The 26,304-nt window shown below is 45.7% G+C and overlaps 1 protein-coding gene across 1 annotated transcript in view; it reads right to left on the minus strand.

Moving 5' to 3' along the window:
- Positions 1-5,892: 5,892 nt before the first annotated feature.
- The window catches only part of LOC148505570 (trafficking protein particle complex subunit 9), a 361,954-nt gene continuing 341,542 nt past the window's right edge, over positions 5,893-26,304 (minus strand). The window contains exon 20 of the mRNA XM_088448050.1: positions 5,893-6,115. Within this exon, the coding sequence (XP_088304176.1) occupies positions 5,893-6,115 (223 nt within the window). The remainder of the gene's footprint in view (positions 6,116-26,304) is intronic.

Genomic DNA, 26,304 nt, shown 5'->3' on the forward strand with positions numbered 1-26,304 from the left:
GGCATGGACGGTTTGAGGACACCACCCCATGTCACTAAACACAATGTAGTAACGTGATTCGCAGGCAAGAATTATGAATAAATCTGGACTGCTTAAAATGACAGGGGCTGGATTACAGAGCGGCAAAGCCCCATGGTCTGTGTGTATCCAGGCTGTGTGTTATTGGGTTCCAGTCAATAGATCTACACTAAAAAGGTCGACAATGTCTAGATAGACATCAAATGGTAGACAGTCAATAGGAAGACAGGGACAAAAGGTCGACATTGATGAAGGCAGATGGTACAAAAAGGTCAACACTGAACTGGTCGACACAATAATTGTGGACTTTTTTTTTTAGTTTTTTAGGCTTAGGATTAGGCACTTACAAGAGGGTTAGGCTCTATGAGGGACGGTAAGTACTAGGCACTAGGATGGACGGTTAGAGTTAGGCAATTACCATAGGGGCACAGTTAGGCATTATTGACTGTCTACTATTTGGGGATCTATCTAGACGTTGGCTATTTTTTAATGAAGATCTTTTACACCAAACTCGTATCATCACTACATCACAATAATGTGATTTAAGAGCTACTATTGAGCAATAAACACTACTCTCCATAAAGCATGTGCACACCACAACTAATATATGCTGAATTCCTGCAACCTACAGATAAGAGCTAACACTGTAATCTGTCCCCGTATGTCCTATATTGATTACAGCACTCTGAGTCAATGTTCAGGAAAAAAACAATCACAGCTGCCAGCAAAGAGGTGCTGCAGCAGCTATACCAACAACGAGAAGCAAACGGTTCCAAGGTGCCGATGAAAGATCCTGGGGGCGGCCGAGACTACTCTCTTACAGCTGGTACAGTTGGCACTTACAGCCGGGCAATGTCTGGTGGTCGGGGAGCACCAGGAGCAGGGGTCAAAAACTGCAGGTTACCAATGGCAAGAGGGACCGCAGACAGGGTGGAATAATAAGCCTATTGGGCCACTTTGCATACATAAATACTATATGGACAAAAATATTTGGCCACACCTGTTAATTATTGAATTGAGGTGTTTCAATCAGACCTGTTGCCACAGGTGTATAAAATCAAGCACCTAGCCATGCATTTGCAAACATTTGTGAGCACAGTGACTTCAAGCGTGGTACTGTGATAGGATGCGTGGTACTGTGGTGTGATAGGATGCGTGGTACTGTGATAGGAAGCGTGGTACTGTGGCGTGATAGGAAGCGTGGTACTGTGATAGGATGCGTACTGTGATAGGATGAGGGACTGTGATAGGATGCGTGGTACTGTGATAGGATGAGTGGTAGTGTGATAGGAAGCGTGGTACTGTGATAGGAAGCGTGGTACTGTGATAGGATGCGTGGTACTGTGATAGGATGTGTGGTGGTACTGTGATAGGAAGCGTGGTACTGTGATAGGAAGCGTGGTACTGTGATAGGAAGCGTGGTACTGTGATAGGAAGCGTGGTACTGTGATAGGATGCGTGGTACTGTTATAGGATGCGTGGTACTGTGATAGGAAGCGTGGTACTGTGATAGGATGCGTGGTACTGTGTTAGGATGCGTGGTACTGTGATAGGAAGCGTGGTACTGTGATAGGATGCGTGGTACTGTGATAGGATGCGTGGTACTGTGATAGGATGCGTGGTACTGTGATAGGAAGCGTGGTACTGTGATAGGAAGCGTGGTACTGTGATAGGAAGCGTGGTACTGTGATAGGATGCGTGGTACTGTGATAGGATGCGTGGTACTGTGTTAGGATGCGTGGTACTGTGATAGGAAGCGTGGTACTGTGATAGGATGCGTGGTATTGTGATAGGATGCGTGGTACTGTGATAGGATGCCGCCTTTGCAATTAAACAGTTTGTGAAATTTCATCCCTGCTGGATATTCCACGGTCAACTGTAAGTGATATTATTAGAAAGTGGAAGCGTTTAGGGAACAACAGCAACTCAGCCACGAAGCAGAAGACAGAGCGGGGTCAAGGACTGCTATGACGCTTTAAAGTCACCAAAGATCTGCCGATTCCATAGCCGAAGAGTTCCAAAGTTCCACTGGCATTAATGGAAGCACAAAAAGTGTGTGGAATGGGTTTCCATGGCCGAGCAGCTGCATGCAAGCCTCACCTCACCAAGTCCAAAGCCAAGCGCCGGATAGAGTGGTATAAAACACACTAACACTGGACTGTGGAGTGACCAATCACGCTTCTCTGTTTGGCAGTCAGATAGGCGAGTCTGGGTTTGGCAGATGCCGGGAGAATGTTACCTGTATGACTGCATTGTGCCAACTGTGAATTTTGGTATGGGGCTGTTTTTCAGGGTTTGGGCTAGGCACAATATCTCCACTGATAGGCAATCTTAATGCTTTACCATACCAAGACATTTTGGATGGGATGTAGTTATGTGACCGGCAGGCGCAAGGCCGCCGGTCACAATCCCCACTGCAGAATGGCGGCAAAGGGTTTATGATAGGCGTCGATGCCGGAATCCAGGACGACGCGTGCCCGAATGAGGTAGGTCCGGGGCACCCGTCCTGTTAGCTGCGGGAGGGGGGGGTTAGGTTTAGGACAGTTAGCGGGGGTTAGCGTTAGGTTTTGGGGGGGGGTTAGGGTTAGGCACCCCCCGGGAGAGTTAGGGAGCGGTAAGGGTGGGTTAGGTACCTTCGGGGGGAGGTTAGGGTTAGGCAATACCCCGGGAGTTTAAGGATAGGCACCCCTAAGGGAGGGTTAGATCACTTACTTGCCGCTGTCGGGCTCACGCTGTGAGGATTTAGCCGCCGGCATTTCAATCCCATTCCATTTTGGACAATGCTATGCTTCCAACTTTGTGGCAACAGTTTCTATTCCAACATGACTGTGCCCCAGTGCACAAAGCAAGGACTATAGAGACATGGTTTGATGAGTTCGGTGTGGAGGAACTTGCAGGCCCCGCACCTCAACCCCATAAAGCACCTTTGGGATGAACTGGAACGGAGATTGCCAGCCAGGCCTTCTCGCCCAACATCAGTGCCTGACCTCAGAAATGCTCTACAGAATGAATGGCCACAGATTCCCACAGAAAAAGAAGAGTGGAAGCTGTTATAGCTGCAAAAGGGGGACCAACTCCATATCAAAGTATATGTATTTGAATACAATATCATTACAGTCCCTGTGTGGTGTACTGGTCAGGCATCCGAATACTTTTGTCCTTATAGTGTATATGTAACATCCATAAAACAATGAATGAAAACACAACAATAACTTCTCCTTCATGTAATGTTTGCTCAGATAATGAAAATGTAGGACGTGTGTACAAACCCAGGTGTCTCCTGATAGAAGCGCTAAGAGATAAATCGCACCATTACATCACACACAGAGCTCCAGGCTGCTGCACTATGTAAACGATGCTCGGTGCCATACGAAGGTGATACTATTGTATTTCACAGCTACCCTTCATTGACTGTTACTACGCATTGTGTATTTGTCTATCTCTTGATGACAATTCGTTTTCTTTATATGCATTTTGAACTAGAATAAGTCATCTCATTTCCCCCAGGACAGTAATCATTTCCCAATTTTGTCTGCCATTTCGAGATGACTGCCGAAAGCTCCCTTCACGTGATTGGTTAGTAAAAAATAAATAAATAATATAATATATATATATTCGTATGCTTTGAATATTTTTTTTTTTGCAATCTCCTATCCCGCTTCTTGTGACCAGATGGCCTCAGCCCGACTACCTATCACAGATTGGGGTTTTGATCCCCAATGGGTCTTGGGGTAGCAGGGACTCCCGTTTACCGTCGGTGACCGCCTGTCACTGACTCCACCCACTGCGCAGTGGGAGGATATATAGCTACCACCACCAAACTCCCACCATTGGCGTTTGGAACCGCTTCTTACGTGCTCAGGCTCCTACCTCCGGCACCTGGAACCGCTTCTGCTGTGAATGCGTCGGCTAACTGCGGCCACACCTCCTGATCCCTCGCAATGGACCAGGCTCTGCACAGTAGCTGGCAGAGGGATTGAGCTTTGGAGACGCTTGGCTCAATCCAGAACAGCCGGAGAACGGAATAGCGTTTTGCGCAATTCTGTTGGTCGCAGGATTCAGATGCAGTTGTAGTCAGGCAAAGATGTTTATTGCTCACAGTCTTGAAAAAGACCCTTCCCTCAGCCTTAAGGGGTATAGCATACAGATATCAAACAGCAGTCTTGTTCTTCCAAAGATATACAAGGATGTACACATATACAAGCTCACAGGCCCTGGTATATATAGTCAGAAAACATAATACAGCATGGTGCAATCCTGCCACAAACCAATCAGACTATCTATCCCAAATGTAATTACAACTCACATCCCACAGGAACTCGTCATTTACTTTCATCCCTTGATATATTTATCAAACAGTGTCAAAATATCTATGTAGGATATCCAGCATTAGAATTCGCTTTTGTCTTCCTGCAATGTCCAGGAAATCATAAAAAAACAAAACATTTTTCCCCAAAAGTGCAGACACACAAGAGACAGTCTCAGGGACATTTCAAAGTAAGACTTGGCCATTTGACTCTCTTCACACCTTCACACAGAAAGCTTCCATCCAGGTCTCACCTGGAGTTCACAGGTCTTTCTATCCATCAGACCTCCTGCTAGGAGATGACTATCAGCATCTAATGTCCTGCAGTCACAGAAGCTGGTCATGTCTTATACAGGCATATCCAAGAAGCGCATTTAAACACATATTAAATACAAAACATGTCACAGACTATTAAATATACTCTGCTTTATACACCAATGAATTGCTATCAGACGCAGTGCTCTACCGCAAAATATGTGTCTGTTAATACAGTTTATTATAAACAGTGTGCAGTATTTGTGCTTTTAAACTGTGGGCCTGATTCAGAGCCGCTCGCTGTTTGCGAGCGCTCGCTCTGAATCAGGGCGGGGATTTTATTTACATTTTTTTTTTCTCCTGCCCGCTCGTTAAGCTGTGGTTGCCCACCCACAGCTTGTGCGAGCGGGCTGGATATGGTCGTGATTATCGCGACCATCGGGCTTGCGGGGAGACCCTGTGGTAGGGTCCCAGCTCTCGTAAGCCCGAGTGGACTCCCTGCTCTAATAGAGCAGGAAGTCCACTATTGACATCACGAGTGATGTCAGTAGGGCTGTCAACAAACGCCAGGCGCTCCTAAGGGAACGCCTGCGTTTGCCTAACCACCCCCCCTCCCCGCCTACAAAACGGGGCGAGCTGTCAATCAACATCAACAGCCGCCCCGTCTTGTAGCGAGCCCCGGTGCGACTGAACGTCAGTCGCTCGCTGGGGCTCGCACATGCGCAGGGGGCAAACATCGACCCGCTTTGCGAGCGAGTCTGAATCAGCCCCTGTGTCCACGCTGGGACTTTAACTCTTTCAGTGCTGGTGATACTGGGCGCTGCTCTCCCAGCCCTCCAGCACTCTGCAGTACAAGCAAGTGCCTCTCCTAGCCCTGCCGTCTCGAACTGAACCCTTCCTAATTACCTGGCCACAATACTTTAAAAATACATTTAACACTTGGCGCTCGGCGCCAGCTATACATTTACAATGGGTACCTAGCACCTGTATATTTCAAATATGGTGTTGCAGCACGGGAGTTAACCCTTTTAGTGCCGCAGTGGATATTTCACCCACGTGTGGCCGCTCTCCCAACCTGTGTGTAACAATAGGGCAGACAAAGCCAAATATCACTGACCAATAACAAGAAGGGGAACAACAGGAGGGAGCCACTTACCGGCAAGAGGATGTATAGAGCCTGCTCTTTACCCTACGCTCACGTGGAAGAAAGCCACGCACAGTCCTTGGTTTCCTCTTAGTGGAAAATTAATGTCAGCGACAAGCTAATATTAATATTCTACTCTTTACAGCGATGATTCCCTGGCTTTCTGGTACTATGCTGCAGCAGCTGTGAGCTGTGCCCTAGGTGCTACATGGGCGAGAACTAATAAAGGAAAGGATATGATCTTCCATTGGATGCCCAGCTTGTTGTTGATCTCCAGCCCCTTCGCTTGCTGCCTCTCCTCTTCTATCTCCTTCTGGTTGGCAAAGTGCAGGCTGTCGGCAGGCGGCTCGGAGACGCTCTCGAAGGTGAACTTGTCCACTTGTATGGGCATGCTGAGGAGACACATACAGAACGTTGACAGATCGCCACAGAGAGGGGCGCAACACTCAAGACATGATTGGCATTCAATACATACAGTAAAGGAAAGATATAACAGCGTAACGCGGGCGCATGCAGGCAATATACTGAAAGAGGCCACCTGGGCTTCATTCCAATACTTTGTAGCAATCAGGTAAGACATCTATAACATGAAAAGTAATACTAAGCGGTTATCCATTTGGTGTGGATCTGCCAGTGAATGAGCATTTTTTTTTAGGTTTAATGCGTTAAATCTTATACCACTTTTCCATAGAAATCCCGGGTCTGACCCAGGATTTTTTGCCCAGAAATTTTCCCAGGTCGAACCTGGCTTAGACCCAGTTTCCACTGCACCCTTGCCCCGGGTTTTTCCCAGGTCACCTCCATTTTCCACTGAACCCGGGTAAGCCCACCAAAACCTGTGGATGCCATTAAAAATGGCATTTATTCAGGTAATTTTGAATGACATCCACACTTAATAATAAGAAATAATAAAGGATGTCATTAAGTGTGGATGTCATTAAAAATGTCAATAAATAATAATAATAAATAAAATAAGAATTAAATAAATAAAACAAATAATAATAATTACATCCGTTATTATTTCTTATTATTATTTTTTTTTAAATGTATTTATTTATTATTTAATTATTATTTATTTATTGACATTTTTAATGACATCCACACTTAATAATAAGAAATAAAGGATGTCATTAAGTGTGGATGTCATTAAAAATGTCAATAAATAAATAATAATAATTAAATAATAAATAAAATAAGAATTAAATAAATTGAAAAAAATGAATAATAAGAAATAATAAAGGATGTCATTATTATTTTTTTTTTATTTATTTAATTCCTATTTTATTATTTAATTATTATTATTTATTTATTGACATTTTTAATGACATCCTTTATTCGGGCATCTCCTCTGATCTCTGGGTGATTACATCAGCAGCCAGCACCCTGGAAGGACCAATCAGCTGCTTTTGCAATTACCTGAGTCAAGAAAACCCGGGTAAGAACTGTTTCCACTGCAGTGCTACCGGGTTTTACCCGCTAAAAACCCAGCTTGATGGGCACATGCGAAGGATCTCTACTGCGCAGTGCCCTATAAGCTGCAGAATGATTGACATGTTGCGGCCGTTTGCCAGCAGGGAAGGGGGCGGTGACTGTCAGCGTCCCAGAAACGGGCCTCTCCCGAAGTAGCTTCACTGAGTAAATTTCGCAGCCATCCTGAGTAACAGGATACGTTCAGGATCCAGACAGCCGGGATTCCGGCGTTCGCAATGCCGAATCTGGAAGCACGACACTTATCGGAATACCGGTACCAGCTAAGTATCGTGCTTAGGGGAAGGATTAGGCACTAGGGGGAGGGTTAGGGTTAGGCACTAAGGAGAGAGGGGGGTTAGGTTTAGGCACCGGGGAGTGGGAGGTTAGGGTTAGGCACTAGAGGGAGGGTTAGGCACTGGGGAAGGGGGATGTTAGTGTTAGGCACCGGGCAGAAGGATTAGGGGCAGGGTTAGGGGTTAGGTCAGCATACTCACCTCTCCTCGTCGGGATTCTAGCCTGGTCGGTATTGTGACAGCCGGCATCCTGTACCCAACCCCCGTGTACCCTAAGTGTTACCCAGATGGCCGATGTTCACTAAGGTGATCCGATGGCTACGTCCTCGGACAAAGCATCGGATCACAGAGCCGGCAGGAGGCTTCTAGTTACACAGGGCACCTCCTGCGGCATTACCATAATATCATACAGCCGCTGCATATAAAGACGCAGCGGCTATGTGATCTGCAAACAACTCTGAATCCAGCCCACAGTAACGATGAAGGTACAGGTAGCATAATAGTTTTTATGTTCCATCTCCTACATATACCATCGTCTTACATAGGAGAAATCCCTTAAACACTTGTTCACTGGAGGATTCACCCTATGAGGACAGATACTGGGATTACATCTATAATACAGGACGTTCTGAGTCATCGTTCAGGGGGCGGGGTGATTGTGTCATTTGCATCATCAAGTCCCACCCACCACTGCACTCTGACGCAAATGATATCATTGCAGGTTGGAGGTGGGGTGTGATGACCTCAAGGCCCTGCCCCTCCCACTGCGCAAAAAAAAAAGTTTAGGCAAGTATGGGTTTTAATATAACCAAGCAAGATGTGCGAGGGTGGTGTAAAGACGCCGCAAGGTCACACATAATGATTTTAAATAAATAGCAATGTAATAGTGCAAATGTAGCAAAAACATTATATTCTTGACATTTTTTTGACACCTCCCTTGTCTAAGGGCCTGATTCACTACGGATCGCAATTCTGCTTATACGCAGTTCCTAATATCAGCGATGCTATTTAAATGTTTGCATCCACATTGTGATCGCAGGCAAACATAAGGAAGCCCACTTCCCCTTACTCACATCCGTATACTAGGGGAACATAGCGAAACAATCGGTAACATCGAACCCTTATGCACACTTGCACAAGCGCTGACCTTACTCAGAAATTGCGAACAGCCACTCACGCTATCAGCGCTATGGCTGCTTATGGCCACGCAGTGGATAATTTATGCACGCCCCTGCAACGAACAGGCACGCTTGCGTTCGGCAGACCACCCCCCACTTCCTGTCAATTACTCTGCTCTAGGTCTGCGTAGCCTCTGTAATCACAGTTTAGAACGCAACTTCTTGTTTGCGCATGGGCAGTGCGATGCATATGCGTGCGCGGTACATAACAATCGACCAATTGCGTGCGTATGTGCAACTGCGTTCCTTGCTGAATCAGGCCCTAAGTGTATGTTTCATTCTTAAATCAGCAAGTACACGCCTGTATGTAATCCACGCCCAGCAGTACCTACCTGTAAAACACTGTGTACCCACTGTTGAAAAATGAGCCGCACAAAAGATATCTCGAGACATTTATGAAAACCACTCCAGAGAGAACTGTGGTGTCGTCTACAGCAACCAGATTGTACGTAGCACTTTGTTTTGTTTTTCCAATTAAGCCTAGAAAATGAAACTTTTTTATAAGATGTCCCTGAACGCAGCGTAAAATTAGTAACATCTCGGTATATCATTGGCTGCTGATGTTTGGGCAGGGTACATGAGAACCGTAATGGGCGGCTTTACATGCACTCAAATCATTTAATAGTAATCGATGGACCAGATAATACTAAATTAACTATATTAAAAATAATAAAGATCCATTTAGCACTACAATTAAACACCAGGCTCTGTGCAGATAGCAGGCGACAGGACTAAAGTAACACTGTGCTGTCTGTGACGATTAGCAAGCAATTACAAGCTAATTAAACACATAAACTGCTGTTTGTTTTTGGACTGACTTCAGCGAGCAGAGATTCTAGTGTTGTGTAGACCATAAAAAAAATGATAAAACATTTGTTTGATTCTCACACAGTCCCCGAAGTGTTTCCCCGCTGTACAGTGAGCTCTCCGTATCGCAGAGTCTCGTTCTCTGTGATCGCAGCACCACAAAGTAACACACTCAGTATATTAAATAATAAATAAATAATGAAACCATCATATACTCTGCCCGTAATGATTATATACAGATATGGTTGTGTGCTGTGTACTTGGTATGTTAATGAGTCACCTTAGAGTGACAAATCAGGACATTATTACCCACAATTCACATTTATTTATGAACAGATATTTCCAGGGGTTAAAGTGGGCTGAAACGGGGCGGAACTGTGTCACGTCACTTTTCTATTTGGAGACTGAACCAGTTCCGGCTCCTCCGGCCCACCTAAGCCCGGCGCTGCAGGAAGGCTCCATTTGCCGGGCGCTCGCATAAGGGGCACTACTATTGTGGGCTTTGCATAAGGGGCACCATTATTGTGGGCTCTGCATCAGGGGCACCACTACTAGAGGCACTGCATAAGGGGCACCACTACAGTGGGCATTGCAAAAGGGGCACTACTGCTGTGGGCATTATGTGTAAGGGGCACTACTGCTCTGGGCATTGTGTATAAGGGACACTGCTGTGTGTCATAACATAAATAAGGGACACTACTATGTGGTCTAATGTGAATCAGGGGCACTATGTGCAGTGTAATGTGAATAAGATTGTGCTACTGTGTGGCTTAATTTGAATTGGAAATACTATTGTGTGACCACACCCCTTTCTTTTGAGACCACGCCCTTTTTTGGTGCGCGCCTACAGCACACGCTGTCCCTTTACTAATGAAGTGCCAAGGGGGGTGAGTTCCACCACATCTCTAGGACCACGCTGAGCACTGGATATTTCTAGGGTCGGCATTTTCCTCTGCACTTTACAATTTGGAACAAAACAGTACTAAAAAAAGACTGGGTAAGAGTGCCCTGCTGGGACGGGCTGGCAAGGCTACTGCCCCGGATGCTGTGGTCTATGGGCGTAGCTAAGTCATCCTACCAGCGCCGGCTATGCCACCCTAGCCGATAGCCACTGGGCACTATAACCCAGCGACTCTGCACAGAGGCGCGTCTCCTGACATGCACCTAGCCGATTTGTCTCTCCTCCACGCTGCGCCACTGAGGAAGAGGAGTAGGCAGTCCGTCACAGAAGAAGGTAAGTTGAGGGGACCAGCGTGATGGAGGGGCAGGAGTCTGGAGCGACAGGGAGGCAGGTGGCTAGAGTGACAGGGGGCAGGAGGTTGGAGTGACAGGGGCAGGAGGTTGGAGTGACAGGGGCAGGAGGCTGGAATGATTGGGTTAGGAGGAGGGAGTGACAGGGAGCAGGAGGCTGGAGTGACAGGGGGGCAGGAGGCTGGAGTGACAGGGGGGCAGGAGGCTGGAGTGACAGGGGGGCAGGAGGCTGGAGTAACAGGGGGGCAGGAGGCTGGAGTAACAGGGGGGCAGGAGGCTGGAGTGACAGGGGGGCAGGAGGCTGGAGTGACAGGGGGGCAGGAGGCTGGAGTGACAGGGGGGAGGAGGCTGGAGTGACAGGGGGCAGGAGGCTGGAATGAAGGGATTAGGAGGAGGGAGTGACAGGGAGCAGGAGGATGGAGTGAGAGGGGGGTAGGAGGCTGGAATGACAGGGGGGCAGGAGGCTGGAGTGACAGGGGGGCAGGAGGCTGGAATGATGGGGTTGGGAGGAGGGAGTGACGCAGCAGGAGGATGGAGTACAGGAGGCAGGAGGAAGGAGTGATGGAGGGTAGGAGGCTGGAGTGACAGGGGGCAGGAGGATGGAGGGCAGGAGGATGGAGTGATGGAGGGTAGGAGGCTGGAGTGACAGGGGGCAGGAGGATGGAGCGACACAGGGGGCATGAGTCTGGTTGAACCCTGGTTTTTACTACGGCACGGAGCGTCTCCTTCCCAGCGGCAGCCATCAGAAAGAGGTATACAAAGGTGGTAGCCACCGCAAGCCCTGCATTCGTGTATCACCATTGGATTGGAAACATCGATGGTTGCCAATCACCACGTTTCTTTCTGGCTGCTATCCGAGGGCAAGTGAGTGGGTGGTGCAACAAAGGTGAGTTATTGTCCTCTGGGATTTCAGGTGGATGGGGCAGGTTGCTGGCACTGCTGGACCATGAGGTGTCCTGCCTCTTAATAGTCGTCAATCGAAAGAGGTTATGGTGCCAGCGCTAACCTTCTGGACCTGATTGAGAGCTGGACGCTAACTGCACGCAATGCCGATGTTTGCGCAGTTGAGTGATTATTTGCTACTGCGCATGCGCAAAATATTGTGAAAGCCCCTATGGCGCATGCGTTACCCTGAGACTAGGCACAAATACGCTGTTGCATATGGAGCCGATGGTATCGCAAATGGTGAGACAAAACCATTGACAGTGATAGCGATTATGTTCTCTAGAGCCGCAGCCACAGATGCCATTGTTTAGCCGAAGCTCAGACGGCCATACTGCGCCGCCAATAGGCTGGTACAAGTGTCGATGGTGCAAGCGATGGTGGATTGCTCAGAACTCCCAGTGGTGTCACACCCGGCACAGGCAGGGAAAGGGAGCGTCTCAGTGTTGGCATATTTCAACACGTGAGTACACGAGGGGAAGGCTGAGACTAGTGTGTGCATACTATCAACTCCACCAAACTGCAAACACGTGCACCAGCGGCTGCAACTGCATCCAAATCTGAAGCAGGACATCTATTTGCTGTATCTATGTATGTATGTGTAATGTGGTTGTATATTGGGTAAGGAAAGAAGAAAGAGAGAGACTGGTACAGTAGTATGTGCAGAATAATATTTACTTCCCAACCGCAGACCAGTATAACAACACACAATCTGCTGTATTGCATGGTGCACGTGTTAAATAAATATCCACTGTAACGGGGGGAGTAGGTTAATACCTGTTAATTGATTGAAAGACAAACAAACAGATTGGACACGCTATATAAAGGTAAAACTAATAATTGTGTCTCTGTGCTAATATATGAGAAGATTCTGATCTAATATAAAAATAATGCATTTCTGGGACATTTCCAAGGTATTCTCTAGCCCCTAATGGCCACATCTATGTAGTATATGCCTATTCAGTAGTGCAGTGTCCTAGATGGAAACAGTGGTCATTAGTTACACAGGTACATACATTGTATACCCAATAGCAGAATGACACAGCTCTAAGTATGAGTGATATCTCATTTAACAAGCAGACTCACAGGTCTCCCAATGGATCCTAAATAAACCATGAGATTTATCATAGCAGCTCATTACTGATCAGTCCAAGACACCTCAATCAATGCTCTGAATGGCGAAGCAGTACTGCGCAGGAGAGGCGGCCTCGCGTGTTGCACCGAGCTCGTTCCCGTTACAGTATCACTACATAATATGGTGGTTACCACAAACCGATGAATACAGTGTATTGTTCTACTTTTTAAACAACTGTTACGATAAATAATTATCTCTGTCGGGTAAACATGACTGATCTCAAAACTATAATGTTACCATATAAACTGATTCAAAGTAACGCGAAAAGAGGCTGTGATATGATACTCCTCCATGACCTGGCGGGCGAAGGAAATCAGCCCTACAGAGCCACCATTTCTGCCCGTAACCCTTTACACCAAGCGCTGTAGAATAACAGTAAATTAATATTTGTGTTCCGCAGACCGCCATGTGCTGCTGAGAACTGGCTGAGAATTGCAAGAGAAGGAATAAAATATTAATTCAAACAGAAACAAACACTTTTATCTAAGTACATTGCCCAAGACACTGGATCCTGAATAAAAAGTAACTGTTTTAGAAGAAGGCAATAAGTTACATGAAATATGTACCGACGGAGCAGGCTTGGGTAAGACGGAGCGGCCAGGTGCTCTAAACACAGCTTTTAACATACTGTAATATCTTTCACAATAAAATGTGTGAACAAAACAAAAAAAAACAGAAAGCTGAGCACATTCCTGAAGGTGCAGTCTAATGCTGTTACGGTGCAGGTAGCAACAAAGGTTACTCCACCTGCACTTTACATTTGTCCATTAACCCTAATTTCAGGTCATCACTGAATTATGAAATACCCAGAAATGTCCCTGTTAACATAACATGATGGGAATTTATTTTTCCAAAGTCCTCCAAAGCTATAGTCTGTATTCCAGTAGTAGGGATGTCATGCTGTATATGGTTGCAATGCTATATATTAGTATATATGGCTGTAATACTATAGATAGGTATATAAAGCTGTAATACTATAGATAGGTATATATAACTAATACTATAGATAGGTATATATGGCTGTAATACTATAGATAGGTATATATAGCTGTAATACTATAGATTGGTATATATAGCTGCAGTACTATAGATTGGTATATAAAGCTGTAATACTATAGATTGGTATATATAGCTGCAATACTATAGATTGGTATATATAGCTGCAATACTATAGATTGGTATATATAGCTGCAATACTATAGATTGGTATATATAGCTGTAATACTATAGATTATTATATATGGCTGCAATACTTTAGATTGGTATATATAGCTGTAATACTATAGATTGGTATATATGGCTGCAATACTTTAGATTGGTATATATAGCTGTAATACTATAGATTATTATATATGGCTGCAATACTTTAGATTGGTATATATAGCTGTAATACTATAGATTGGTATATATAGCTGCAATACTATAGATTGGTATATATAGCTGTAATACTATAGATTATTATATATGGCTGCAATACTTTAGATTGGTATATATAGCTGTAATACTATAGATTGGTATAGATAGCTGCAATACTATAGATTGGTATAGATAGCTGTAATACTATAGATTGGTATAGATAGCTGCAATACTATAGATTGGTATATATAGCTGTAATACTATAGATTGGTATATATAGCTGTAATACTATAGATTGGTATAGATAGCTGCAATACTATAGATTGGTATAAATAGCTGCAATACTATAGATTGGTATATATAGCTGCAATACTATAGATTGGTATAGAAAGCTGCAATACTATAGATTGGTATATATAGCTGTAATACTATAGATTGGTATAGATAGCTGCAATACTATAGATTGGTATATATAGCTGCAATACTATAGATTGGTATAAATAGCTGCAATACTATAGATTGGTATAAATAGCTGCAATACTATAGATTGGTATAGATAGCTGCAATACTAAAGATTGGTGTATATATAGCTGCAATATTATAGATTGGTGTATATATAGATGTAATACTATAGATAGGTATAGATAGCTGCAATACTATAGATAGGTATAGATAGCTGCAATACTATAGATAGGTATAGATAGCTGCAATACTATAGATTGGTATAGATAGCTGCAATACTAAAGATTGGTGTATATATAGCTGCAATATTATAGATTGGTGTATATATAGATGTAATACTATAGATAGGTATAGATAGCTGCAATACTATAGATAGGTATAGATAGCTGCAATACTATAGATAGGTATAGATAGCTGCAATACTATAGATAAGTATAGTTAGCTGCAATACTATAGATTGGAACATATAGCTGTAATACTATAGATTGGTATAGATAGCTGCAATACTATAGATTGGTATAAATAGCTGCAATACTATAGATTGGTATATATAGCTGCAATACTATAGATTGGTATAGATAGCTGCAATACTATAGATTGGTATATATAGCTGTAATACTATAGATTATTATATATGTCTGCAATACTATAGATTGGTATAGATAGCTGCAATACTATAGATTGGTATATATAGCTGTAATACTATAGATTGGCATAGATAGTTGCAAAACTATAGATTGGTATATATAGCTGTAATACTATAGATTGGTATATATAGCTGTAATACTATAGATTGGTATATATAGCTGCAATACTATAGATTGGTATATATAGCTGTAATACTATAGATTATTATATATGGCTGCAATACTTTAGATTGGTATATATAGCTGTAATACTATAGATTGGTATAGATAGCTGCAATACTATAGATTGGTATATATAGCTGTAATACTATAGATTGGTATAGATAGCTGCAATACTATAGATTGGTATATATAGCTGTAATACTATAGATTGGTATATATAGCTGTAATACTATAGATTGGTATAGATAGCTGCAATACTATAGATTGGTATAAATAGCTGCAATACTATAGATTGGTATATATAGCTGCAATACTATAGATTGGTATAGATAGCTGCAATACTATAGATTGGTATATATAGCTGTAATACTATAGATTATTATATATGTCTGCAATACTATAGATTGGTATAGATAGCTGCAATACTATAGATTGGTATATATAGCTGTAATACTATAGATTGGTATAGATAGCTGCAATACTATAGATTGGTATAGATAGCTGCAATACTATAGATTGGTATATATAGCTGTAATACTATGGATTATTATATATGTCTGCAATACTATAGATTGGTATATATAGCTGCAATGCTATAGATTGGTATAGATAGCTGCAATACTATAGATTGGTATATATAGCTGTAATACTATAGATTGGTATAGATAGCTGCAATACTATAGATTGGTATAGATAGCTGCAATACTATAGATTGGTATAGATAGCTGCAATACTATAGATTGGTATATATAGCTGCAATACTATAGATTGGTATAAATAGCTGCAATACTATAGATTGGTATAAATAGCTGCAATACTATAGATTGGTATAGATAGCTGCAATACTAAAGATTGGTGTATATATAGCTGCAATATTATAGATTGGTGTATATATAGATGTAATACTATAGATAGGTATAGATAGCTGCAATACTATAGATAGGTATAGATAGCTGCAATACTATAGATAGGTATAGATAGCTGCAATACTATAGATTGGTATAGATAGCTGCAATACTAAAGATTGGTGTATATATAGCTGCAATATTATAGATTGGTGTATATATAGATGTAATACTATAGATAGGTATAGATAGCTGCAATACTATAGATAGGTATAGATAGCTGCAATACTATAGATAGGTATAGATAGCTGCAATACTATAGATAAGTATAGTTAGCTGCAATACTATAGATTGGAACATATAGCTGTAATACTATAGATTGGTATAGATAGCTGCAATACTATAGATTGGTATAAATAGCTGCAATACTATAGATTGGTATATATAGCTGCAATACTATAGATTGGTATAGATAGCTGCAATACTATAGATTGGTATATATAGCTGTAATACTATAGATTATTATATATGTCTGCAATACTATAGATTGGTATAGATAGCTGCAATACTATAGATTGGTATATATAGCTGTAATACTATAGATTGGTATAGATAGCTGCAATACTATAGATTGGTATAGATAGCTGCAATACTATAGATTGGTATATATAGCTGTAATACTATGGATTATTATATATGTCTGCAATACTATAGATTGGTATATATAGCTGCAATGCTATAGATTGGTATAGATAGCTGCAATACTATAGATTGGTATATATAGCTGTAATACTATAGATTGGTATAGATAGCTGCAATACTATAGATTGGTATAGATAGCTGCAATACTATAGATTGGTATAGATAGCTGCAATACTATAGATTGGTATATATAGCTGCAATACTATAGATTGGTATAAATAGCTGCAATACTATAGATTGGTATAAATAGCTGCAATACTATAGATTGGTATAGATAGCTGCAATACTAAAGATTGGTGTATATATAGCTGCAATATTATAGATTGGTGTATATATAGATGTAATACTATAGATAGGTATAGATAGCTGCAATACTATAGATAGGTATAGATAGCTGCAATACTATAGATAGGTATAGATAGCTGCAATACTATAGATTGGTATAGATAGCTGCAATACTAAAGATTGGTGTATATATAGCTGCAATATTATAGATTGGTGTATATATAGATGTAATACTATAGATAGGTATAGATAGCTGCAATACTATAGATAGGTATAGATAGCTGCAATACTATAGATAGGTATAGATAGCTGCAATACTATAGATAAGTATAGTTAGCTGCAATACTATAGATTGGAACATATAGCTGTAATACTATAGATTGGTATAGATAGCTAAAGTACAGTGGCAGCGCAGAAGGATGTGTAGCTATGGGCTTGTGACGGGGTTGCTACAGAGATGAGGATGTGTGTTGCTACAGGTGGGAAGTGGAATGTGTCGCTGCCCATGGTGGTGGCGTTTGCTGCTTTGCGGCATTACCCATGAGGACCTTTACACAATGCTGGAAGGCCCCTACCACAAGCAAATTGTAAGTACTTTTCATTTTTAAACAAGTTATATTATAGCCCCATCAACGAGTGCAATCTCCCAGTACGGCCCTTGGACTAGAAAAGGTTCTGCACTCCTGTATTATAGAGCAGTTTGATACTGAAATCCACTATAACCATTTTCTTGCGTATCTCTGGATTATGATCTCAACCCATCTCTAAAGTTTTTTAATTAACGTGTGGGAATCGGGATGGGTACGGGATGCCGGCGTTCAGAATTCCGATGCCATCATCCTGACAGGGTTAGAATACAGACACCTGTCGGTAGGTATTTTAACACTCCCCCTCTCCCTACCCTAACCCTCCGTCCTCAGTGCCTGAATCTAACTCCCCTAGTGCCTGAACCTATCCTCCCCCTCCCCCCTTAGTGCCTAACGCTCCCCCTAGTTCCTAACCCTAACCCTGCGGATTCCGGCGGTTGGGATACCGGCACTGGGATTCTGACAACTGTCGAGATTCCGGCACCGTCATTCTGAGACCGGAATCCCCGCAGTTGGGATATTGACCGCATCCCGTGGGAATCACGTAGGCTTCAGCTTCACCTGTCCTCAGACATCTGACCTATCACCCCATTTAGGGTCAACAGTATGGGATTATGGGGCCCATTTCAGAGCTGCTAATGGTTTCACCAAAAAAGACGCTCTGCGCTACAGAGTCACACAGCGCTCACGCGTTATGTGTAACGTGACTTGTAGCGCACGGAGGACAGATGTATGTGGACACATCTGTATAGCATATTATGTATGTAGAAGGAGACCCTTTGTCTCTTATGGCAAACAATATAATTTCGACATTACATGGGCTGTCGGGTTCTTTACTCAGTATCGGTATACAGCTGGCGGAGCTTCCCCTATCACCTAGCAACAATGCCTTCTTTGGACACCTCAGTACAGAAGCCTCCTTTGGGGGTCCCCTGCAGTGTGATGCTGACCCCTCCATGATACATTACTACCTGTGTTCTGTCTCCCCTGTCCAAACTTAATTGAAATCTCAGTGACTCACCTGATGTCTGTAATGCAAGCACTGACATTGTATCATGTACTTGTCCCCCCTCGTCCCCCTCACTACCTCCTCCTCTCCCTCCTTGTCTTAATAACATTTCGAAACAAATAACAAAACGTGAAGTCTTGATTCAATTAAATTTGGACTATCTTATTTATTTTATCTGGTTTTGTCTATGTCGTGTCTTCAATAAAAAAAAAGAGTGAAAAAAAAGAAAAAGAAACAAATAACAGAGTCTCTCTCTAATTCTGACTGTCTAATTTATCTAGAGCGATGTAGGCAGACGGGTACCGAAGAAAGAAATTCTGCAATGTAATAAGGTTTAGAGTTTAAGTGTTTGGGATTAAGCATGATTCAGCACTAAGCACTGCTAGTATTAACTTTATATGACATGATTCATTTTCTATTGATTTACATGCGCATTAGTGCGGCCAGCAGCGGTTCATTGTATTAATATACTGCGCCAGCCTGAGTGCAGAGGCAGGATATCACAGGCCGCGCTCTCGCCCTCGTGGTGGCGCAGGATAAGGAGCTGGACACAGGAACTTACTATGGAAGGAGCTGCACAGGGACACAATAATTGAAGTGTTGTATAATTCATTCTATATAGGCCCTTAAGTGTCTTCTGGCCCACCTCCACAGCAAAGCACCCGGCCCACCTCCACAGCAAAGCACCCGGCCCACCTCCACAGCAAATCACCCAGCCCACCATCACAGCACAGCACCCGGCCCACCTTCACAGCACAGCACCCGGCCCACCTCCACAGCAAAGCACCCGGCCCCCCTTCACAGCAAAGCACCCGGCCCACCTCCACAGCAAAGCACCCGGCCCACCTTCACAGCACCCGGCCCACCTTCACAGCACAGCACCTGGCCCACCTTCACAGCACAGCACCTGGCCCCCCTTCACAGCACAGCACCCAGCCAACCTCCACAGCACAGCACCTGGCCCACCTTCACAGCACAGCACCTGGCCCACCTTCACAGCACAGCACCCCGCCCACCTCCACAGCAAAGCACCCGGCCAACCTCCACAGCAAAGCACCAGGCCCACCTCCACAGCAAAGTACCCAGCCCACCTCCACAGCAAAGCACCACGCCCCCCCCCAGAAGATGAGCCAAAAAGCTAATTGAGAATGTGCAAAGTTGACGTTGACTTTGTTCCAGTGCCTGCGCTTATCTTCGTGAAAGATGGCGGCGATTACAGCAGCACTGCCAGATAGGGAAGTATATAGACTATGGGTGCAGGGTGTGCAGTGTGGGCCCGTGTATTCTCTGCACCCATTATAGATACTGTATGCAGTAAACATACCTTAGACTTTAGGATCAGGGGCGTATCTATAATGGGTACATGGTGCACATCCTGCACCCATATTATCTAATACTTACCCTCCAAGGTCCCGCGTCGGGTGTCTTAGCCCTGCACAAAACGCCGGCGTTTTGTGCATGCACAGTGAGGAAATTGCCGGGAAAATGGCAACCGTGCCATTTCCCTGGCGACCTGCGCATGTGCACTCTAGTGTCCAGAGTCTACTGATGCTGCAGTCGGCGGTCAGACACGTCAGTCTGCTGCCGACTGCCAGGGAGAGAGGAGGGGGCCCCGGACGGGGAATGAACAGGGGCCCCCTCCTTTATTAATATGCCCCTGCGTGTGATGTCAAATCTACTTGGAAAACTCTCAGAAATAAACAAAAGGAAAATAAATGATCTACTGCTGTGTCCTCTTGCATCTTTGCCACTCGCGCTGCAAAGGTGCGCATGTATCGTGCCGTGCGATTAGCCGCTGCCATGTGCGTCACGGTACGCCATGAAGCGAGCTGCATTCACACCATGCAATCCTATGGAGTCGCGGGTGCGAACGCAGCGCGCTTAACCATTCGCGATTGCGAAACTCGCTGGTGCACAGGTAACTGACTGTTCTAAGCCAAGCTCAGCATCCTATACCCAGGCTCGGTGACATCACAATGTCCATTTATTATGTCAGCCAGTCACATGATCAGCCTAGTCGGAGCTGTTATATCTTAACCTGACAGAATTATGTAACTGGACATGTTTACTGTATATTGACATATTTATTTTATGGACACAAACACACTTACATATTAGCAGATAATTTGGTGGTGAATAAACTATTATACTACTATATATACTAATGTTTATATAAACTCCCCTTTAACAAAGTTCCCACAGCATGGTGCTTGCACAGGCAACTACGCCCAACCCCCGAGGGCAGGGAGCAGACTGAAGGTTAACAACACACATCAGGGCTAATTGCAGTCACATTACTTTATTTATGTAAAGTTGTTTTTTCCCAGCATTTTTCCATGTAGTTACCCTGTACGCAGCTCCAACATACTGTACCAAGGGTGCTGTACGGCAAATATGTAATCAGTCACTGTACTATTCTGAGATTAAAGTCTACGTACTGTTACTGGAGTGGGGGGGGGGGGGGGCGTATCACCCTGAGGAATCTCGAACACACACATGGAAAGAACATACAAACTCCTAACAGATGGTTCCTTGGTCAGCGTGAACCCATGCAAAGCATGTAAACGATCAATTGAATCAGAAATGTAAATAAACATGGTGAAAGCCAGTGTGGTGGGGTGAAGGGGGGGGGGGGGGTGACTGAGATGGGACAGACCACCCCAAGATTACATCAATTTTACTGACAGTTGACTGCTTGACATACCATGTTAACATTTCCCCTACAGTGAATTGGAGCACAGTATGTAGAGTAGGAGTTCAGGGAAGGTATAAGGTAGGTTCAGTACATCTATACAAGATTTATTATTGCTCCAAAGGACACATTTTTACTGATCTCTAACTTTTTCTTACGCAGCTATGCTTTTACTGACAGGTGGCAGGAAGAGGGCGCCGATGTCCCGAAACACTTCCATTTAGCCTGCCTGGGGTGTCTCCTTAGATTCCCGGCCGTCCCCCCCTGTGGAGGTAAGCTGGGCACTCCCATCCAATACTGCAGTTCCCGAAGCATCTGGGGGCTGAAAACATCCCACGTCCTTGTTCCCTTTCGCACCAACTTGAGAATAAGCCCTGTATTGCTGCCTCACTCTCCATCAGCGTAAAGAGAATGCAGCCCCTGAAGGTACCGTTTAGGGGCTCTACTTTTCCCATTGGAAGACCACCATGAATAGAAATCGTCTCAATGGCCATATGCACCAATGGCAGGGCAAGGTTCACTGTGAATAATTTATAGAGTATTCGATGACAGTGACCTAAATGCGGCTCTTATCTAATAGCAAGAAGTAAAAAGAAAGCAAAGAGGTGGGCTGGAAGAGACCCCCTAACCATCAGCCGTGGAGCAGAGAGAGGAGAGGCGATTGCAGATCAAAGATCTCTTTGTTGTTACTGTGGGAACTCAGAGGAAATCCGCAGTCTCTAGTAATACAGGGAAAGGTGGAGACTGAATATGGAAATCAAAAATATCTGGATCGTGTCAAGTTCAGGACTTTGATGTAAATGAATTACATTGCCAGAAGTGCACATGGGAAAAATAATCGCTCAGAAAGAACAGAGTACATGACACACTTTTATTGGATGTTAGGAATGGAAACAGCGGTACTCTGCTGTAAATGTGTATGGAGTACCATCAAAACAGAGATGGGGTGGGGGGAGGTTAATGCAAGTGAAACGGTCACCTGCAGGTAGTGTAGGCAGCCATTTTGTGCACACAACCAATATTCAGCCTATGGAACCATTAGTGAATATTAACATCCCTGAGGCATTAGGCATCCCTTAGTAATGTCAGAGGCCCCGAGAGAATCCATAGTCTGCATACTCAGGACTACAAAATGTCAGTTTCCTCTGGGACTAGATGAAGGGTACACTTTAAAGGAGCAAGTGCATTACATACTGGACATAAATGAGTAACCTTAGCTTAAACTGGAAACAAGGTCATCTGCTAGCTGTAAAATATCTCTGCGGATTACTGCCATCGTTAGTACATTGGGTGGTGGGGGATGGTTAGGGTGCGGTGGGGGAGGGTCAGGGTTGGGCTGTGGGAAGGAAGGTTAGGTTTAGGCTGCAGGGAGGGAGGGTTAGGGTGCGGTGGGGGAGGGTCAGGGTTAGGCTGCGAGGAGGAAGGTTAGGTTTAGGCTGCAGGGAGGGAGGGTTAGGGTGCGGTGGGGGAGGGTCAGGGTTAGGCTGCGGGGAGGAAGGTTAGGTTTAGACTGCAGGGAGGGAGGGTTAGGGTGCGGTAGGGGAGGCTTAGGCTGCGGTGGGGGAGGGTTAGGCTGCGGGGAGGAAGGTTAGAGTTAGGCTGTGGGAGGGGAAGGTTAGGTTTAGGCTGCAGGGAGGAAGGTTAGGTTTAGGCTGCAGGGAGGAAGGTTAGGTTTAGGCTGCGGGTTGAGAGGGTATTGGTGCGGTGGGGGAGTGTCAGAGTTAGGCTGCGGGGAGGGAGGGTTAGGCTGCGGGGAGGAAGGTTAGGGTTAGGCTGTGGGAGGGGTAGGTTAGGTTTAGGCTGCGGGGAGGAAAGTTAAGGTTAGGCTGCGGGTTGAGAGGGTTAGGGTGCGGTGGGGGAGTGTCAGGGTTAGGCTGCGGGGAGGAAGGTTAGGTTTAGACTGCAGGGAGGGAGGGTTAGGGTGCGGTAGGGGAGGCTTAGGCTGCGGTGGGGGAGGGTTAGGCTGCGGGGAGGAAGGTTAGAGTTAGGCTGTGGGAGGGGAAGGTTAAGTTTAGGCTGCAGGGAGGAAGGTTAGGTTTAGGCTGCGGGTTGAGAGGGTATTGGTGCGGTGGGGGAGTGTCAGAGTTAGGCTGCGGGGAGGGAGGGTTAGGCTGCGGGGAGGAAGGTTAGGGTTAGGCTGTGGGAGGGGTAGGTTAGGTTTAGGCTGCGGGGAGGAAAGTTAAGGTTAGGCTGCGGGTTGAGAGGGTTAGGGTGCGGTGGGGGAGTGTCAGGGTTAGGCTGCGGGGAGGGAGGGTTAGGCTGCGGGGAGGAAGGTTAGGTTTAGGCTGCAGGGAGGGAGGGTTAGGGTGCGGTGGGGGAGGGTCAGGGTTAGGCTGCGGGGAGGAAGGTTAGGTTTAGACTGCAGGGAGGGAGGGTTAGGGTGCGGTAGGGGAGGCTTAGGCTGCGGTGGGGGAGGGTTAGGCTGCGGGGAGGAAGGTTAGAGTTAGGCTGTGGGAGGGGAAGGTTAGGTTTAGGCTGCAGGGAGGAAGGTTAGGTTTAGGCTGCGGGTTGAGAGGGTATTGGTGCGATGGGGGAGTGTCAGAGTTAGGCTGCGGGGAGGGAGGGTTAGGCTGCGGGGAGGAAGGTTAGGGTTAGGCTGTGGGAGGGGTAGGTTAGGTTTAGGCTGCGGGGAGGAAAGTTAAGGTTAGGCTGCGGGTTGAGAGGGTTAGGGTGCGGTGGGGGAGTGTCAGGGTTAGGCTGCGGGGAGGAAGGTTAGGTTTAGACTGCAGGGAGGGAGGGTTAGGGTGCGGTAGGGGAGGCTTAGGCTGCGGTGGGGGAGGGTTAGGCTGCGGGGAGGAAGGTTAGAGTTAGGCTGTGGGAGGGGAAGGTTAAGTTTAGGCTGCAGGGAGGAAGGTTAGGTTTAGGCTGCGGGTTGAGAGGGTATTGGTGCGGTGGGGGAGTGTCAGAGTTAGGCTGCGGGGAGGGAGGGTTAGGCTGCGGGGAGGAAGGTTAGGGTTAGGCTGTGGGAGGGGTAGGTTAGGTTTAGGCTGCGGGGAGGAAAGTTAAGGTTAGGCTGCGGGTTGAGAGGGTTAGGGTGCGGTGGGGGAGTGTCAGGGTTAGGCTGCGGGGAGGAAGGTTAGGTTTAGACTGCAGGGAGGGAGGGTTAGGGTGCGGTAGGGGAGGCTTAGGCTGCGGTGGGGGAGGGTTAGGCTGCGGGGAGGAAGGTTAGAGTTAGGCTGTGGGAGGGGAAGGTTAAGTTTAGGCTGCAGGGAGGAAGGTTAGGTTTAGGCTGCGGGTTGAGAGGGTATTGGTGTGGTGGGGGAGTGTCAGAGTTAGGCTGCGGGGAGGGAGGGTTAGGCTGCGGGGAGGAAGGTTAGGGTTAGGCTGTGGGAGGGGTAGGTTAGGTTTAGGCTGGGGGAAGGAAAGTTAAGGTTAGGCTGCGGGTTGAGAGGGTTAGGGTGCGGTGGGGGAGCATCAGGGTTAGGCTGCGGGTTGAGAGGGTTAGGGTGCGGTGGGGGAGTGTCAGGGTTAGGCTGCGGGGAGGGAGGGTTAGGCTGTGGGGAGGGAGGGTTAGGCTGCGGGGAGGGAGGGTTAGGGTGCGGGGGTGGGTGGGTCAGGGTTAGGCTGCGGGGAGGAAGGTTAGGTTTAGGCTGCGGGGATGGAGAGTTAGGGTGCGGTGGGGGAGGGTTAGGCTGCGGGGAGGAAGGTTAGGTTTGGGCTGCGCGGAGGGAGAGTTAGGGTGCGGTGGGGGAGGGTTAGGCTGCGGGGAGGAAGGTTAGGTTTAGGCTGCGGGAAGGGAGAGTTAGGGTGCGGAGGGGGAGGGTTAGGCTGCGGGGAGGTAGGTTAGGGTTAGGATGCGGGGAGGGAGGGTTAGGTTGTAGTGGGGGAGGGTTAGGCTGCGGGGAGGAAGGTTAGGTTTAGGCTGCGTGGTGGTGGTTTAGGTTTAGGGGTAGGGTTAGTATACCTATGCGGTTGTGTTGGTATTATAACCCAGTCGGGATGCTAGCGTGGAGATTCTGAGCCCCAGCATCCCATACCCAACCTGCCATTTTTTATTGGAACAGCTGAAAAATCGCTGCTCAGGAGAAATGACATTGAGATGGAATTTGGTAGTGTGGAGACATAACCTCAACTAATCTGCTAATACCTGATGCACTGACAGCGGAACGTAACATAGTATTACTGATTCGCAGCGCACAGGGACGCTTACGTCATACTTTGTTCCTCTTGCAAAACAAATGATTCACAGAAATTTGTTAAAAACCAAAACTACGGTTATTGTTCTTGGTTGCATTCTGTAATGAAGCTCCAGCCCCAGGTCTTTTGCCCATGCATGACAATGTACTTCTCATGGGCAAGAGCTGGTACCACTGGTGGCTGCCGAACCTGGGCACAATTAACTTCATCCTCATTATCTGGTTCTAGTGCAGCACATTCATTCTTCTATCCTCATTGCTGTCACATATAACATCGTCCCCCTCATCCTGTTGCACATAACGAACTTCTAAAGCAATATTCTCAATGTCTATATCTAAGGGCCTGTTTCAGCAAGGGTCACAGTTGATTATACGCACACAATCAACCGATTGTTGCGCTCTGTGCATGCGTATGCATTGCAATGCGTGTGCGATCGGGACTGTAATCACAGAGGCTATGCATACCCATCGCAGAGTGATTAACAGGAAGTGCCGTTTGTGGGTGATGCCGGGGGGGGGATGAATTGGAGACAAACGCAGGCGTGCCAGGGCGTTTGCGCGCCTTTTCAGAAGTCCGCACATAAGTTAGCCACTGCTAAGCCTTTACGCAGCCTGAGGTTTG

Source organism: Taudactylus pleione, unplaced genomic scaffold (genome assembly GCF_031769625.1).
Source record: "Taudactylus pleione unplaced genomic scaffold, aTauple2 ptg000450l, whole genome shotgun sequence".
NCBI classification, from domain to species: domain Eukaryota; kingdom Metazoa; phylum Chordata; class Amphibia; order Anura; family Myobatrachidae; genus Taudactylus; species Taudactylus pleione.